General features: G+C 40.6%; 2 protein-coding genes across 2 annotated transcripts in view; both read right to left on the bottom strand.

Annotated features, from left to right (window-relative positions):
• The window catches only part of LOC135521651 (cyclic nucleotide-gated cation channel beta-3-like), a 31,941-nt gene extending 25,936 nt beyond the window's left edge, over positions 1-6,005 (bottom strand). The window contains exons 1-3 of the mRNA XM_064947335.1: positions 5,877-6,005; positions 2,974-3,052; positions 1,267-1,390 (exon numbers count right to left, since the gene is read on the bottom strand). Coding sequence (XP_064803407.1) covers positions 1,267-1,390; positions 2,974-3,052; positions 5,877-6,005 — 332 coding nt within the window. The remainder of the gene's footprint in view (positions 1-1,266; positions 1,391-2,973; positions 3,053-5,876) is intronic.
• Positions 6,006-6,861: 856 nt separating this feature from the next.
• LOC135521652 (cyclic nucleotide-gated cation channel beta-3-like) overlaps positions 6,862-18,501 on the bottom strand; it is a 30,563-nt gene continuing 18,923 nt past the window's right edge. The window contains exons 12-18 of the mRNA XM_064947336.1: positions 16,423-16,582; positions 15,899-15,996; positions 13,341-13,424; positions 10,162-10,280; positions 8,064-8,216; positions 7,619-7,763; positions 6,862-7,449 (exon numbers count right to left, since the gene is read on the bottom strand). Of these exons, the coding sequence (XP_064803408.1) occupies positions 7,423-7,449; positions 7,619-7,763; positions 8,064-8,216; positions 10,162-10,280; positions 13,341-13,424; positions 15,899-15,996; positions 16,423-16,582 (786 nt within the window). The 3' untranslated portion in view covers positions 6,862-7,422. The remainder of the gene's footprint in view (positions 7,450-7,618; positions 7,764-8,063; positions 8,217-10,161; positions 10,281-13,340; positions 13,425-15,898; positions 15,997-16,422; positions 16,583-18,501) is intronic.

Below are 18,501 nucleotides of genomic sequence, written 5' to 3' on the forward strand. Positions count from 1 at the left end.
ACATCATATTTATTCTACTTTGAAACAAAAGTATACACATCACATACATGGTTGTACCATGTCAGATATAGAATTGTAATGTATTCAATGTTGAGTTTGCATCCCAATATTACACTTTTATATACATCACAGAAGACTGAAAAATAACAAAACCGTTTGACATAGAAACAGCTGATTTTCAGCATATTCTTTGAAATACTGTTTATTAATTATGAAATTATGAAAAATATTATTGACATTCCACCCATGAGGCCACTAGAGGGCACTTCGGTCAGTCAAATCAAATCAAATAAATAATTCCACTGCAGGAATGTTTCTCGTTTCTCTGCACTGTACTTAAAGATATTTCCCACTAGCATCTTATAAGAATTCTATACCAGATGAAGCATTTAAGAAAACACACACACACACACATTAAGAGGTATGGAGCTTACTACTCTGTATAGCCAGAAATAGAAGCAGGTGGGATTTCCGTTCTGTTTTTACTTGGCTGTACCTCAACAAGGAAATAGGATTTCAGCACAAGTCACACACACACTGTATGTGAAATCAGCCTTTACACAAGCCAAATACATGGAATAGAAGTTCTCTCAATCAAGACCAGCGACTATTCCACTGTAAAAGTTAGCCTACTTCCTTGAAGTCAGAAATTAGCTACAGTACAGAGAGAAAGCAAAGAAAACCTTTTCAAATAAAACTTACACGTGAACTACCGCCACCCATCCCCTGACCTCCTTAAGTCACAAATACCCATAATCCCATAATCTTATTCAGCTACTTTGGGAGTCACAAGCTGCAAGTCATTCTGTAGTGAGGTGGGAAAACATCAAGCCATCGCTAAGCAGCTGCCTGCAGACACAATATAGGCCTACACTGCACTAATAGTCTATTTGTAATCTTGCTTATGTTGTCCTTTGTACTGTAAACATGTAGACTATTGTCTTCCCACAAGCCACAGCCACTGCAGTTGTGGGAAGAGACTAGTCTACATGTTACTGTGCTGTGTACAGACAACACATGTATAAGCTTTTTACACATGTTGTATTCGGCACGAATACGGCATAAAATGAGATTATTATTAACACATCTTATCTCAGTAGATGAACAGCCCCAGTATGAACTCTCTCTCACTCCCCATATTCTCCCCTCTCTCTTTAACAGCTTTGTTATGTCCTACTTCCCCTATTTGGCAGTTCCTGTGGGATGTACTGGATGAACTAATAGCCCATAGACAGTTTCACAGCCAGGTGTTATTCATGTTCTTACCCTTCAGCCCCATCAGCGGGTTTGTCCCCTTCTGCAGGTGCAGGTGCTGGGGCAGCGGCCGGGGCAGGGGCTGGGGCAGGGGCAGGAGCTGGGGCTGGAGCTGGGGCTGGAGCTGGGGCAGGATCTATGGGTAGTGTACAAAAGATAATATGAGCAAGTGGATCAGTGTAGAATGTAAAGAATGAAACTTAAGACCATACACTGAGTATACCCTCAGAACAGCCTTAATGCTTTGGGGCATGGGCTCTACAAGGTGTCGAAGCATTCCACAGGGATGCTGGCCCATGTTGACTCCAATGCATCCCAAAGTTGTGTCAAGTTGGCTGGATGTCCTATCGGGTGGTGGACCATTCTTGATACACACGGGAAACTGTTGAGCGTGAAAAACCCAGCAGGGTTGCAGTTCTTGACACACTCAAACAAGTTCGCCTGGCACCTGCTATCATACCCCGTTCAAAGGAATGTAAATATTCTGTCTGTCCCATTCACCCTCTGAATGGCACACATACACAATACATGTCTCAATTGTCTTGGCTTAAATATCCTTCTTTAACCTGTCTCCTCCTCTTCATCTACACTGATTGAAGTGGATTTAACAAGTGACATCAATATGGGATCGTAGCTTTCACCGGGGCAGTCTATGTCATGGAAAGAGCATGCTTTGTATACTCAATATATATTACTTAGGGGAAAAACAACATGACAACATCTGAAAGTAATGGAATTGCTTACTGCATTACACACAAAAAGCTATCATAAATGAAGCATTTGTTGTTCTAGAATGCACTGAGTGCCAGTGTGTGTCTCTGAGATGTGGATTAGTGAAAGAGAAAAGGTGCCGAGGGAGTGGACATGTGTTGTTTCTGCTGCTGATGTATAGGAACAGACAGATGGACTAGGGAGCAGGCTGTCATGTGTGTCCTACTTCCCAAACCAGCACTCATGTCTCAACAACACAGGTAGATCAAACATTAGCTTATCTTTCACCTCAGCATTGAAATAGTTAACTGGAATGATATGATAAACAAACCAATTTAATTATATAATGGAATCAAATTTAGTTGTTACTAAATAAAATACTTGAATGATATGATGGAGAAAAATGTAGTAGTAAGTTACTATCTTTGAATGAGAGCCTGAGAGAAAGGGAGGATGTTGAAGAATCAGGGAGCCAAAGCTTCACATGTCACAATCACTTTGGGAGTTTGGGCCTTGTTAAAAATCACATTTAGAGGTCTGCCAGATTCCCAGTGTAAGGAAACGTATTTTTGGAATAATGTAATCAACAAAAAATGTTTTATTTGCAGTATACTCTGTTAGTTACACAACAATAAACTCAACTGGATCCCAAATCAAACATACGTTTTTTTGCCAGAAACCTTCAACTTCTGTTTTGTTTTTGTTCTTTACTTGAAACCCAGCCCATTGTTATATATAGTACTGTTGGGTAAAATAAAGCAGAGATCACAGTTAACATACATCTCCTGGAGTTCCAGGAAATCCATAGACAAGAGGGTAGAATGAGACTTCGTTAATGTTGTGGCTGCAACATTTCTGGGTGTCAAAGGGTATGCCACAGCCAAAACGCCAACAATGAAAAGTCTTAATTCTGTCCCCTTGTGTTTGAGTATTATATGACACAAACTGAGCAAGTTCAATATCATATAGAAGCAAGAGAAAATGCTAGATGAAAACAAACAAACTTACCTGCTGGTTTAGCCTCCTCCTTCTTAGGTTCTTCCTCTTTCTTCTCCTCATCTTTTTTCTCTGCAGGCTTCTCCTCTTCCTGGGAAAACAACGCTGTTACCTCACTAAAAACAATAGCCCATATTCACCAACAGATGTAGAGTAATGCTGATCTAGGATCAGATTTCCCCTTTTATTCATTATTACCTGAAAAGGCTAAACTGATCCTAGATCAGCACTCCTACTCTTAGATATGGTCCAATGAGACATGAAGACAGGTGTCCATTAGCACCGAAGTGACACAGTTTCTCTGGACCCCTGCAAGGTCAGAGTCTCCCACCCCCTCCGTAAAATATACAAAATATAGAATGCCTCCGCCAAACAGCCACTCACAAAGTTTAGACTAACGATCTTTTGACATGTCTCTGCGGCTGCCTATCAAATCGATGATAGGCTTTCTGTGGTGCCAGGTCATGTAGCCTGTAGCTTTGCTTTAGCTAATGGATAAATGTTTATTGGTAGAACTATTTGGTCGTTATTTTCTCATGTTAAGCCTAACATTTCACGAAGCAACAATAACATCATTACTTGTTCAGTAATTTAAAGTTGGAAATTCAAACGTTGCAGATTGTCAAATTTATTTTCAATATGACAGCATAATAATCAGCGACCAATTGATTAAAAAAAATACAACTATCCTGTAGCCTACCTGAACCTGCATGACATGAGCCCTGCTCACACTCTCTCCCAGCTTGGATAGAAAGTAAAAACAGTCTATCAATGCCAAATAATATAGTCAGTCCACCCTCAAAACACTTTGGAGCTTACTATGGATTGTTTTATTATGCATTGTAGCCACTATCTATAGCTATATACAGTATGTTGCTGCTATTTATAAACCTTTTATAAAAACGATACCACACGATGACGATGTGGAAAAAAGTCACTGGCTTTAGGATAAATTTAGCCACTATTTATTGTTGAACTCAGCAGGTTTTGTCTGGCTTATAGCCTACAGAAAAGTGTAAATGAAATGAAATCCAACTTTAGATACTGGTCTTCTGAAATCCTCCTGAGACATTATGCATTACATTGTTCCAGTGCCTCCTATACAGCTAATCTCTTTCCACAGCATGTTGAGGCCTGTAATTAATGAGAATGCGAGAGGCTCAATTAAAGAACTGCGGGATTTGAATCCTCACTCGCTTCTGCCCAGTTTCCCTGATGTTGCTACTGCAATCAAACAGTTTTTAACCAACCCTGTAACTGTTGCTTCTGTGGAGAGATCATTTTCTAAATTAAAACTCACAAAGAACTACCTAAGAAGCATTAGGCTTTTGAACACCTGAGTAAGCTCCACTCATTGCACTGTGGCCGTAGCCTTGACCAAGGTATTTGTTCATGATATCCCCTTACTTTCAATCAGTTCAATTATTTATTTTTCAAGGCCTAAGGCTTTTTGACCAGTCATATTCTTGAAGCTCAAGAAAGAAGCACTTACCTTTCTAGTACATATGGAAATTAAAAAGGTTCATGAATTCCTTTTTGGAGGATTTATTACAACAAAAAAATAGGCATCGATGACAGGCGCATGGGCCCCCAGAGCTCGTGGGCCCACCCACCTTGCGAGGTGTGCGGGGGTGTCCGGTATGCCAGGACTCATAAGTATGATGCTGTGGAAACAGTTAAGTGTATCCCATCTCACAAAATCAAACTATTATTTTTCGGAGGGCTTGGGTTCTTCATTCAATGCCCAGGATGCACTTGGAGGGAGAATCCATGTTGGAAATAAAGTGTATGAAAACTCATGGCTTGTAGACAGTACATCTGTCAACTCCAAAGTGAGCATTTTCTTACTTTGGGGTCTATGATAGATTCATGGTTTTTGTCTTATTAACAAACATCTTAATCATATCCTAAGAAAAGGATGATCCAATAATTAATCAGTGAAAATCCTCTCGGTGTCTTTCATACATGAACTCCCTCCTCCTCTTCAATAACAAACACTTTCTATAAGAGTCTTTCCAGACTGAGAAGGCCAATTACTCCGGCCACTGACGGCCGAAATGTTACAATTTGAACTTTAACTCGATAAATAATCAATAATTGAATTGTGAGCAAGAGTCACACATATTCCTTCTAAACGCCATTATGATGTTTGGTTACACCTCATCTCATGTTGGTTGACAACTTCTTCTCCTCTACAAAGGCCAATTACTCAGCCTGAAACCCAGGCTAATAGTGCTTCTCAACCCTAAGTGCTATGCTATACTGTTGATAGGAGTTATTTGAGATAGCTTGGTTTAAATGCTTCAGAGTCCAGCCTGTTTCAACCTGAGGCTTTCCCTAATCCGACTGACTCAGCTGACATGGTTTGCTGTCCAGTCCATCTCACCATCTCATGAGTCACTGCCCAGTGTCACAATCACTGAGAGATACTGTTGAATCTAATATTAATTTAGAACATGCCATTTTGTCCACTTTAAAGGGGCCATCTGGGATTCAAACAGCAGACTGGATGCCCCACCACTTTTTTGGTAAACAGCAAGCATTATAAAATATAAAGACAATATTGTTTTGAGCAATTTGTCATGGGATAAGGTTAATTAGTCAAACCGTATGTTGACTGTATATATGTCAACCATATTATATTACATCTTTAGGGCCATTTAATCCTGTGTACAGTTTAAGACATTCAGAAACAATCCTAAACAACAGTTACATACATCAATAACAGCCAGTCATTATACTAAAGTCCCACAATATCTATATAATCAGTGGTAATAATATAGAGGCAGTGTTTATTCAAACCGCTCTAAAAATGAATACATTTCTACCCCTATGTCTAAGTATTCATCCTGCCGGAAAACACTTTCAATGATATATCCCGCTGTAGTGTTTAGGACAGAGAGGCGATGCCTTACCTTTGCTGGAGGTGCTGGGGCAGGAGCAGGAGCTGGTGCGGGGGCAGGAGCCGTGGCAGGAGCAGCAGTGGCATCCGGCTTCGGAGGTGGCTCGGGCACCGAGAACAGTGCTTTGAGCTTGCCAAACATGGTGGTTGTTTGGCTAGTGGGCAGTGTGGTCAACAGAGAACCCGGTGAGCCTATCCAGGGTAACAGATCTGATCCTTAGACTCTCTCCTCTGTCTAACCAACTGTCTAACCCTGAATGCCTGACAGTCGGAGCGACAGCCTGCCTCAGGTAATTAATCTCCAGTTCCATTAATTCCTTCATAGGAACTCCCCCTCTGCTCTTCACACTTCTCCACTCTTCCTATGGGATGGTTCAACAGAGAGCAGCTATCACTGCCACCTATGGCTGCTTCACATCTCCAACACTCTTCCTGTGACGTTGGACTGTTTGGTAAATGTACTCCACTCAAAGGTGTTGAATGAGCAGCAACTCTACCATAGGAGGCCATTTTGTTTCTTGTCCATGGCTGCAGCAATCTTGGCAGTAGGTTTGGATAATTGACAATGAATTCAAATAAATTAATTGATCAATCAGAGAAGTCCAAGAGTTGATCGACAAACTTCAAATAGGTTTAACACCAGATTTGGGTACATTTCTTAATACACAATAGTAAAGTAGCAACAGAATAATTGCACTGTGACTCTTAGGTAGGGGCTAAACTCAGCTATGTTAAAGTGAATATAGTATTTGGGTTATTCTTAGCTTCACTGGCTACTGTGTGTTAAAGCTGGGGACAGATACAGAGAGGAGACCACTTACTTAATTAAACATCACAAAGTCCCGCCCCTTTCCTAGCTAAGACTTCACAATGTCCCACCCTGGATAAGGGGATTATTGGACTGAGATTTCCATGGTTGGCTTGCTTTCACATTCAACTACTATTCAACACAACACACAATAGTTCATGAAGAAGAATATGATACTATGGAACTGATGCAGTTGTTAGTAAATGAGAATTTATTTATTTAGGTAAATGTGTATCTTACAAAGCAGACAGATCGTATTAAATGTCACTTAAGTAGCTTGTTTCGTAGCTAAACTGTTACTCACCCGTTACACAGAAAAATAAATCCTTTGATTGGCACCACAAAAAAAAAATCCATAACTGTCACCACAAACTACATGAGTTGTGTATTGGCAAATACAAATCGTGATTGGTCAAAAAAATAACAGTTTCTAAACCTGAAATATCATTTATAATTGATATGAAAAGAAAAATGATCAAAATACTTCTAGAAATATTAGTTTTTTCCACTTTGTCTTTTCTTTAATTATTGCACATCTTAATAAAGTTTTTGAAAGATTAAACAATTCTAAAGGATAGTATGCGAGAGGGTAGAGGGTATCCCTCTTACACTAATCCCTCAAAATAGTGTTCTGTACACACACACTCACATACTGTTCATTCAGCTGTGAGTAAAGAGGGGATTGAACAATAATGCACTGTAAATTCACCACAAAAGTAATACATATGAGAAACGATGCAGTTTGATATTCTCAATCTTTATGATTTTGAGTGGCATGCTACAAGAGAAAGAAAACCACAACACAGTACAGTAGATTACAAACCAGCTTGAGCCACAAACAGTATTTATAAAGTTGCCTTGTACATTATCAACTGGAACTGAACATATATATGGTACATGCCTGTTGTTAACAACAGGTCAAAGTGAGAGTAAGGGATGTTTCTTACCTTGAGTTTCTCCAAAAAGCCTTTGTTGCCCCCAAAGATACGCAGCATTTTAGGAGTGGGGGGTTTGGGTCCGAACAGTGCCAGTCCTTTCTTTTTATCTTCAACAGCCTTAGCAGCAGCTGGACCCTTAGCCTTCATCAGTTTCCTTGGAAAATAATTAGTCAAAAAGGAGTCAGGTATATCTCTATTACATGACAACATTTTATGTGAATAGTCCATCTATAGCTCAATAAACTATAAATAGAGTTTGATGAGCTATTACCGTATAGATGGAGTATCCAAATACATATTTGTATTGATAAAGGTTAGCAGGGAAGCAGTATTATTTAGCATTTGAAATGTTTCCCCTACAAGAGACTACTACTACTACTAACTAATTATCTTTGATTAAAACTAGGAACTAATCCAATGCAGTACCAATAATACAGCCAATCTCCTCTCTTACTTTCCTTTCCTGGCCAGAACCTTCTGAGCCATTGGGTAGTGGACCAGAATTTCAAAGAGATCCTTCTTTTCCAGGACGGACAGGTTAGCAAAGCCGTGAGCTTTGACATTAGCTGTCCTCCTGTTCCCGCCATCTTTAGACGATTGCAACAGACTGTTGAAGAAAAACACTCCAATTGTATAATATAAACTCACAACAAGGCGTCTTGGTGTAGGCTACACCATGTCTGCATCCGAAATGGCAGCCTACAGTGCCTTGCGAAAGTATTCGGCCCCCTTGAACTTTACGACCTTTTGCCACATTTCAGGCTTCAAACATAAAGATATAAAACTGTATTTTTTTGTGAAGAATCAACAACAAGTGGGACACAATCATGAAGTGGAACGACATTTATTGGATATTTCAAACTTTTTTAACAAATCAAAAACTGAAAATTGGGAGTGCAAAATTATTCAGCCCCTTTACTTTCAGTGCAGCAAACTCTCTCCAGAAGTTCAGTGAGGATCTCGGAATGATCCAATGTTGACCTAAATGACTAATGATGATAAATACAATCACCTGTGTGTAATCAAGTCTCCGTATAAATGCACCTGCACTGTGATAGTCTCAGAGGTCCGTTAAAAGCGCAGAGAGCATCATGAAGAACAAGGAACACACCAGGCAGGTCTGAGATACTGTTGTGAAGAAGTTTAAAGCCGGATTTGGATACAAAAAGATTTCCCAAGCTTTAAAACATCCCAAGGAGCACTGTGCAAGCGACAATATTGAAATGGAAGGAGTATCAGACCACTGCAAATCTACCAAGACCTGGCCGTCCCTCTAAACTTTCAGCTCATACAAGGAGAAGACTGATCAGAGATGCAGCCAAGAGGCCCATGATCACTCTGGATGAACTGCAGAGATCTACAGCTGAGGTGGGAGACTCTGTCCATAGGACAACAATCAGTCGTATATTGCACAAATCTGGCCTTTATGGAAGAGTGGCAAGAAGAAAGCCATTTCTTAAAGATATCCATAAAAAGTGTCGTTTAAAGTTTGCCACAAGCCACCTGGGAGACACACCAAACATGTGGAAGAAGGTGCTCTGGTCAGATGAAACCAAAATTGAACTTTTTGGCAACAATGCAAAACGTTATGTTTGGCGTAAAAAAGCAACACAGCTCATCACCCTGAACACACCATCCCCACTGTCAAACATGGTGGTGGCAGCATCATGGTTTGGGCCTGCTTTTCTTCAGCAGGGACAGGGAAGATGGTTAAAATTGATGGGAAGATGGATGGAGCCAAATACAGGACCATTCTGGAAGAAAACCTGGTGGAGTCTGCAAAAGACCTGAGACTGGGACGGAGATTTGTCTTCCAACAAGACAATGATCCAAAACATAAAGCAAAATCTACAATGGAATGGTTCAAAAATAAACATATCCAGGTGTTAGAATGGCCAAGTCAAAGTCCAGACCTGAATCCAATCGAGAATCTGTGGAAAGAACTGAAAACTGCTGTTCACAAATGCTCTCCATCCAACCTCACTGAACTCGAGCTGTTTTGCAAGGAGGAATGGGAAAAAATTTCAGTCTCTCGATGTGCAAAACTGATAGAGACATACCCCAAGCGACTTACAGCTGTAATCGCAGCAAAAGGTGGCGCTACAAAGTATTATCTTAAGGGGGCTGAATAATTTTGCACGCCCAATTTTTCAGTTTTTGATTTGTTAAAAAAGTTTGAAATATCCAATAAATGTCGTTCCACTTCATGATTGTGTCCCACTTGTTGTTGATTCTTCACAAAAAAATACAGTTTTATATCTTTATGTTTGAAGCCTGAAATGTGGCAAAAGGTCGCAAAGTTCATGGGGGCCGAATACTTTCGCAAGGCACTGTATTTCCTACATAGTGCACAACTTGCAGTACAGTGCCCTTAACCACTGCGCCACCCGGGAGGCCGATAGTGCACTACTTTTGATTAGAGTGCATAGAGGATTACTTTTTAACAGAGCCTTATTATATGGGCCCTGGTCAAATAGTGCACTGTAGGAAATAGTGTGCCATTTCAGATGCAACCCATTGTTTCATGTTCACAGGAGAGCTCTGTTCTGTACCTGATTTCTCCAAACACACAGCCGGCCTTCAGTGTAACGAACACGATGGAGTTATCTGGTCCACCAACCACCTGTACTGCTCCAGACTTGATTATGTACATCTCTTTACCAATATCTCCCTACGGGATAAGATAGTTAGACAGAAAACTGTCATGCTATAGATGTACAGTGCCTTCAGAAAGTATTCACACCCCATGATGTACAGTGCCTTCAGAGATTATTCACACCCCTTGACTTTTTCCACATTTTGTTGGGTTACAGCCTGAATTTAAAATAGATTACATTTAGATTTTGTGTCACTGGCAATACCCCCATAATGTCAAAGTGGAATTTTTAACAAATGAATAAAAAATGAAAAGCTGAATGGTTTTGAGTCAGTAAGCATTCAACTCCTTCGTTATGACAAGCCTAAATATGTTCAGGAGTAAAATTGTGTCGTGTCTGGGCATTCATTAAATGTGAAGACTTATTTATATCAAATCAGTTCTCTAGGTTTAAGTATTACGTGATTGAAATAATCATGCAAACATTAATTAACTAGGAATGTGGGGCACCATGGAAAATGGTGATTTACAGAGTTATAATTTACAGAATATAACTCTTAAGATATTTTAAAATCTGATCAATTACAGTCTTCTGTTAATTAATTATTATTACCTCATCAGTACTCATTACTGAACGTCGCAAACCCTTGGAGACCTGCACGAACCCTAGCCTAAATCATGAATCAGCGATATAAAAATTGGCTTAATTATTGATTTACTAACTAACTAACTAATCAAACAGAATTACATAACAAACAAACAGTAGATATTTGGGTTACTACATGATACAAAGACAAAGTCTCTAGCGGACGAAGCCGATATGACGGCTTGGTAGACAAAGGAAAGGGGTGGGGACTGAGAAAGAGCAGGCAAGGCAAAATGGATTCACTATACACAGTCCATAATTATATTAATTGAAATGATAATCCTTTGCACATGAACGGCTGCTTTTTCGAGAATAATTGCAATGTATATATTTACGCCCGTATGCCGTTGCTGTTGGAATCACCGGTCCGTCTGCTGGAGAGTCAGTTCATCAGAGAGTCTCTGGTTAACTTCCCCAGAAGTCACAATGTTCTTTGTGGTTGTAGCTTTCTCCGCAGCTCTGGATAGGGTCTGTTATAATGGATACGTCAGGCCTACCGTTGGTCGTTGCATAGAATAGATAGTTCCACGGTAGTCAGTATTCTCATACTAGACTTACGTACAGTTGAAGTCTGAAGTTTACATACACCTTAGTCAAATACATTTAAACTCCGTTTTTCACAATTCCTGACATTTAATCCAAGTAAAAAAATCTATGTCTTAGGTCAGTAGGTCACCACTTTATTTTAAGAATGTGAAATCTCAGAATAATAGTAGAGAGAATGATTTATTTGAGCATTTCTTTCTTTCATCACATTCCCAGTGGTCAGAAGTTTACATACAGTCAATTAGTATTTGGTAGCATTGCCTTTAAATTGTTGAACTTGGATCAAACTTTTCGGGTAGCCTCCCACAAGCTTCCCACAATAAGTTGGGTGAATTTATTTATTATTATTATTTTTTTGCTGTTGTTCTGGAATTGATAAGCACTTTTCGCACCAAAGTATGTTCATCTCTAGGAGACAGAACGAGTCTCCTTCCTGAGCGGTATGACGGCTGCGTGGTCCCATGGTGTTTATACTTGCGTACTATTGTTTGTACAGATGAACGTGGTACCTTCAGGCATGGAAATTGCTTGAAGGTAGGTCTACAATTTTTTTTCTGAGGTCTTGGCTGATTTCTTTAGATTTTCCCATTATGTCAATCAAAGAGGCACTGAGTTTGAAGGTAGGCCTTGAAATACATCCACAGGTACACCTCCAATTGACTCAAATGATGTCAATTAGCCTATCAGAAGCTTCTAACGCCATGATATCATTTTCTGAAATGTTCCAAGCTGTTTCAAGGCACAGTCAACTTAGTGTATGTAAACTTCTGACCCACTGGAATTGTGATACAGTGAATTATAAGTGAAATAGTCTGTCTGTAAACAATTGTTGGAAACATTACTTGTGTCATGCACAAAGTAGCTGTCCCAACCGACTTGCCAAAACTATAGTTTGTTAACAAGAAATGTGTGGAGTGGTTGAAAAACGAGTTATAATGACGCCGACCTAAGTGTATGTAAACGTCCGACTTCAACTGTAATTTCTCGATTCAGTCTAGTAATTATACACGTCTAGGAAATTCTGTAGTGACCAATAGTCTCAGAGTTGAACCATTTCCAGCCGTGTAGCCAAATCTACAGCTGTATGGTCTACGTGGCCTGTAGAAGTGTAGCTATTCCAACGTGGGGACTGTACACTTTAAGAGATACAGTTATGTGTGTTTCCTGTCCTTCATTAGGTCACCAAATGAAACACACTCGACATGACTATCCCTTAAGTGTCCACGGACCATTCCCACATTCTCAAAAATAGAAACATCATTATTCAATCTTTTGATGGCCAATGGTCTCTCTGTGTTCCATAGTTTAGATTCCAACCTCGAACACTACAGAGCATAGAGACAGCGTATTTTATGACCGTCCATAAAACAGTCTACTTTCCGCTCTCCCCCTCTATGAGAGAGAGCATGCTGTAGAGCGGACCCCCCTGTAACCCGATCCTTCAGATCGACACAGGAGAGTTATGACAATTGTCACATAGTAAGTTGCATGGATTCACTCTGTGTGCAATAATAGTGGAATAAATCAAGGGGTATGAATACTTTCTGAAGGCACTGTACATCTCTTTTAACATTATCTACCTATGGGGAACCAAATATACACACATATAGATGATTTTAAAAAGCTGAGTATACTGCATGTCTTTACCAATATTACCCTATGCGGACGAAATAGTGTGAGCTGACCGTACTTAATAGTTCCTTTATAGACTACATGAAACAGCTAATTCCATGACTGCGTCTCTCTCTATCACCCCTTTTTTTTATCTCCCTCTCTCCCTCTCTCCCTCTCTCCCTCTCTCCCTCTCTCCCTCTCTCCCTCTCTCCCTCTACGTAATTTCACCTCCAGCGTTGACAGGATTATGTTTGACATGGTCAAGGAAGTGCTTCGGCAGCAGCAGATAGAGAAAGTAGTCAATAAAACACACTCACACACAAACTCACCTTCTGTACCACAAAGTCCCCAGGTAGATATATAATAGACTTGAGCCTCAGCAACATGTCTACCAACATCTGGTTATCACAACCCTGAGGAAATACAATTCAACATCATAGACTAAAGCATCACAAGGTATTACATGTACACATTTCTGTGAGGTTGATTAAAGGAAAATTCAAGATATGATGCAAAATGCATCATACTGACTGTATTTCTGTACTTTGAAAGTTATATATCTTGAAAATTTGATCGCTGACATGCAAAATATTTTGGGCCTATATCAACAATGGCCTAATGAAACAAATACCGAAATATAGTTTTTGGATGGAGTTTTCCTTTAAGTAATGTTTGTCTGTGCTTTTTTATAAGCGTGTGTGTGTGAAGTGTGTGTGCGTGTTAATGATGCGCGGGTTGACTCATATCCTGGCGGGTTTAGGGTCATGAAATATTGTATGGATGAAGGGCGGGTGGGTTGCGGGCGGGCGATTTGAATAAAGAGAAAACAATACCTTATAAAATCCATAAATGTATAATTCTAATGCAATTTATGTCTATAGGCTACATTTAGGTTTTCCTTTAATTAATATAGGCTATCTGGCATTAGTGTGTAAGCCTAATGCTTGATGTCCACCAGATGCATTTTGTTTGTTTTGCTGGCCCGCATTTTCAGTACTTGACCTATGTGCTTTGCTTTTCATCTTGCTAAAAGCTAGCTGGTTGGAGTCTGTGTTTGCTCTTCTGTTTGTACCACCGCATGGTAAAGCAACGAATGAGCTGAAAATATTGAACACGTGGTACACAGAACGCACCACGGCACCCCTAACATAGCACCGCGGCACCCCTAACATAGCGTTGCAGACTGCTCCATTGACAATGAATGACTTCCAACTGAATGCAAAGTAAGTGTATGATGTATCTGGTGGACATGAGGCGCTCGTTTTAAGGCCTAACTGTACTGTACATGAGCCAAATACACTACACGCCCAATGCTTTTGGGAACGGGCAGAAAAAATACACATCAATCCACAGAGGCAAAAACGAAAATGTCATAGTTTAATTCAATAAGTGAAAAGCTGCAAAATGGAGTGTTGAAAACAAAGAGAAGAGACGGTCAGAAAAGTAATGTTTGGGAAAGATTTGGTGAAGTGGTGAAAGAGGATGATAGAAGTGCTTGCTATGTTATTTGTGATGATTGTGAGGTGCTATCTAAAATCGACAATAACAAGATGGGGACTTAAAATCAGCCAGGTCACCAGTGATACAAGTCAGTATTCGACGTACATCCATTTCGGAGTATGTCAGGAGATGACCATGGATACCGGCCACTAGGGGCAACAGCGAGAGCTGTTACGTTCAAGTAGGTGGTGGCAGATGGGGATGGCAGATGGGCATAAGTATTTGCCTTGGATTCCAAATGTTGCACGTTTGAATCCATCGATAGAAAATTGTTTTTTACATTTGAGTTTTAAGCCTATCCCAAACCTTAACCATTCAAAGTTAATGCCTAACCTTAAGAATTTGGAGTTAATGCCTGGACTTAACCCTAACCTTAAACATTCAGAGTTAATGTCTAAACTTAACCTTAAACACTTGGAAATTTGATGTTTGGAACAACTTTGAAATGTGACATTTGAGAGAAACATGGATGAACGTCTAATTCTGAAGTGAGACTGTGAGAACTGGTAGCTTCAAATAGGCCTATGGCACATCAAGGGAACCGTAGCCTACTGTTCAGATGGACGAAATGGAAACAGAAATCTGGACACTGACTGTAGGTCTATAACCTCTCACACAGCCTTAATATTAACTACTGCAGAATTAAGTATGTCTTGCATTAAAATGATACACCAAATGTAGGGTAAATATTGACTTGGGAACAGGAGTGGTGTGATTTCTTTCTTTCACCATCTTGAGAGAATGTGAACTCGCAGTTAGATACTGTCTGTAGAGGTTATCAGCATCATAAAAGCTGATAGTATTTCAACCACATAAAATATGCTTCCAATCCAACCTGAAATATTACCAGAAACATGTTGGGTCGTTTTCACAGCTTTCTATGTCCTTACAACTGGTCAAATATTTGTCATTTGGAAATTTTGCACAGAAAATATTTCCAGTAAAAAAAAATGTATTGCATTTTATCGCAGGTCCCTAAACGTCTTTGCTCTGCGAAAGAAGCAGAGATGACAGAGAGAACTTTATCGATGTCAACTCGATTGAATCATTCATTCACGATTATTGATATTATTCTGGTGAGCAAGGGTTTATTTAGTCTTCTACGGCAACATATAAGGTCAAAAGAAAAGCTACATGTATCTAACTATAGACAAATTGACAAATAAATAGCCTACAAAAAATATTGGAAATTATAAACAGAAACATATCTAAATCAAAACAACTCTGCACCCCCTTTCAAAAAATCATTCTGCAGTCTCTGACTGTAGCCTATAGCGCATGTTCTATATTAGCAGGTTAGGGTCGGGTTAGGGCCTCAGATTTTCACTTTATCACATAGCGGACTCACGCACCACTAGTGTGCTTGCATACATGCTTTCGTGTGTACCTTAAATAGATCAATTTTCTGGAAGGTAGCCAGGTTGATGTCAACAGCAATGGCTGTCCTCATGACGAGAGGCATCTGCTCCAGCAGCTCAGACTCATCTAAAGGCAGGCAAGAAGAACCATAAATACACAGGTAATTACGGATGTCTTATCGAACAGAACTCTTATTCACTTAGACCTGAGCCTCTGTTAAAGGTATACTCGGCGATATGATGTAGATGCAGAAAGTTAACAGCATAGTGGGTCAATTTCTGGAACAACTAAGAGTGTTGAAGTGCGAGGCTCAACTTCTCCACTGTTATACCACGCTGTACACTGTGTGAAGCAAACCCGTGCACATGCACAGATACTGTGTGTGACTGTGGGAGAGCGAAGTGTTGCATCTCGCTCATCTCACTGTTTCTGGTGCTGCTCCTGGCAACGTCATTTTGTAGAGTATACCTTTAATGCTTGAAGTAAAATATTGAGGTTGCTTCTCAAATAGGGAATAGAGTGCCACTTGAGACCCAGCCTGAGTTTCCTTACCCAGCATGCCCTGGGCGTCCCAGGTGTAGTTGTACCAGGTGCGTATTCTGTTCTGGCACAGTTTGGGGATGTTATTTGACACCATATAATACACAGTGTTGTCCATGGAGGAACGAAAGTAGGTCTGGCCTGTGGTGGCTGCCCCAATGACATCTCTCATCTGGAATGGATCATATTAGACACATAAGTCAACTGAGCTCAAGTTCAACTTGTATTCATAGGTCCATTTGTTACAAGTTGGTTGTCAGCAAAATTACAATAATAAGTGACATTTACAATATATCAAATAAACATGTCACAGGAATTCCAAGCTAAATATAGGTCAGTGAGGCTGGTCAGTAAGATAAAATCATATTTGATTCATTACCATTCCACCACCTGACTACTTACCTGCATTTCTACAGGTTTCTAATCTACTAAACTCAGCAAAAAAAGAAACGTCCCTTTTTCAGGACCATGTTTTTCAAATATAATTTGTAAAAATCCAAATAACTTCACATATCTTCATTGTAAAGGGTTTAACACTGTTTCCCATGCTTGTTCAATGAACCTTAAACAATTAATGAACATGCACCTGTGGAACGGTTGTTAAGACACAACAGCTTACAGACAGTAGGCAATTAAGGTCACAGTTATGAAAACCTAGGACACTAAAGAGGCCTTTCTACTGACTCTGAAAAACACCACAAGAAAGAAAAATGCCCAGGGTCCCTGCTCATCTGTGTGAACGTGCCTTAGGCATGCTGCAAGCAGGCATGAGGACTGCAGTGGCCAGGGCAATAAATTGCAATGTCCATACTGTGAGATGCCTAAGACAGCACTACAGGGAGACAGGACGGACAGCTGATTGTCCTCGCAGTGGCAGACCACGTGTAACAACACCTGCACAGGATCGGTACAACCGAACATCACACCTGCCGGACATTTACAGGATGGCAATAACAACTGCACGAGTTACACCAGCAATGCACAATCCCTCCATCAGTGCTCAGACTGTCCTCAATAGGCTGAGAGAGGCTGGACTGAGGGCTTGTAAGCCTGTTGTAAGGCAGGTCCTCACCAGACATCACCGGCAACGACGTTACCTATGGTCACAAACCCACCATCGCTGGACCAGACAGGACAGGCAAAAAGTCCTCTTCACTGACGAGTCGTGATTTTGTTTCACCAGGGGTGATGGTCGGATTCGCGTTCATCGTCAAAGGAATGAGCGTTACACCAAGGCCTGTACTCTGGAGCGGGATTGATTTGGAGGTGGAGGGTCTGTCATGGTCTGGAGCGGTGTGCCACAGCATCATCGGACTGAGCTTGTTGTCATTGCAGGCAATCTCAATGCTGTGCGTTACAGGGAAGACATCCTCCTCCCTCATGTGGTACCCTTCCTGCAGGCTCATCCTGACAGGACCCTCCAGCATGACAATGCCACCAGCGATACTGCTCGTTCTGTGTGTGATTTCCTGCAAGACAAGAATATCAGTGTTCTGCCATGGCCAGCGACGAGCCCGGATCTCAATCCCATTGAGCACATCTGGGACCTGTTGGATCGGAGGGTGAGTGCTAGGGCCATTCCCCGCAGAAATGGCCGGGAACTTGCAGGTGCCTTGGTGGAAGAGTGGGGTCACATCTCACAGTGAGAACTGGCAAATCTGGTGCAGTCCATGAGGAGAAGAAACACTGCAGTACTAAATGTAGCTGGTGGCCACACCAGATACTGACCGTTACTTTTGATTTTGACTCCCCCTTTGTTCAGGGACACATTATACCATTTATGTTAGTCACATGTCTGTGGAACTTGTTCAGTTTATGTCTCAGTTGTTGAATCTTGTTATGTTCATACAAATATTTACACATGTTAAGTTTGCTGAAAATTAAAGTAGTTGACAGTGAGAGGATATTTCTTTTTTTGCTGAGTTTATATCTATATCCGTCTGGATAGATCAGAGTCCTGAGACTGAGGTGGCTATGGGCCAGGGAAATAACGCTATCATCAAACATCTTCTTTTGTTCACTTCAACAGGTTGAGTCTAATCCTGGACTAAACAGCACCTTCAACAGCGATTCTCCAGTGAGATTGCTTTT

The sequence above is a fragment of the Oncorhynchus masou genome, chromosome 30 (assembly GCF_036934945.1).
Source record: "Oncorhynchus masou masou isolate Uvic2021 chromosome 30, UVic_Omas_1.1, whole genome shotgun sequence".
NCBI lineage: Eukaryota > Metazoa > Chordata > Actinopteri > Salmoniformes > Salmonidae > Oncorhynchus > Oncorhynchus masou.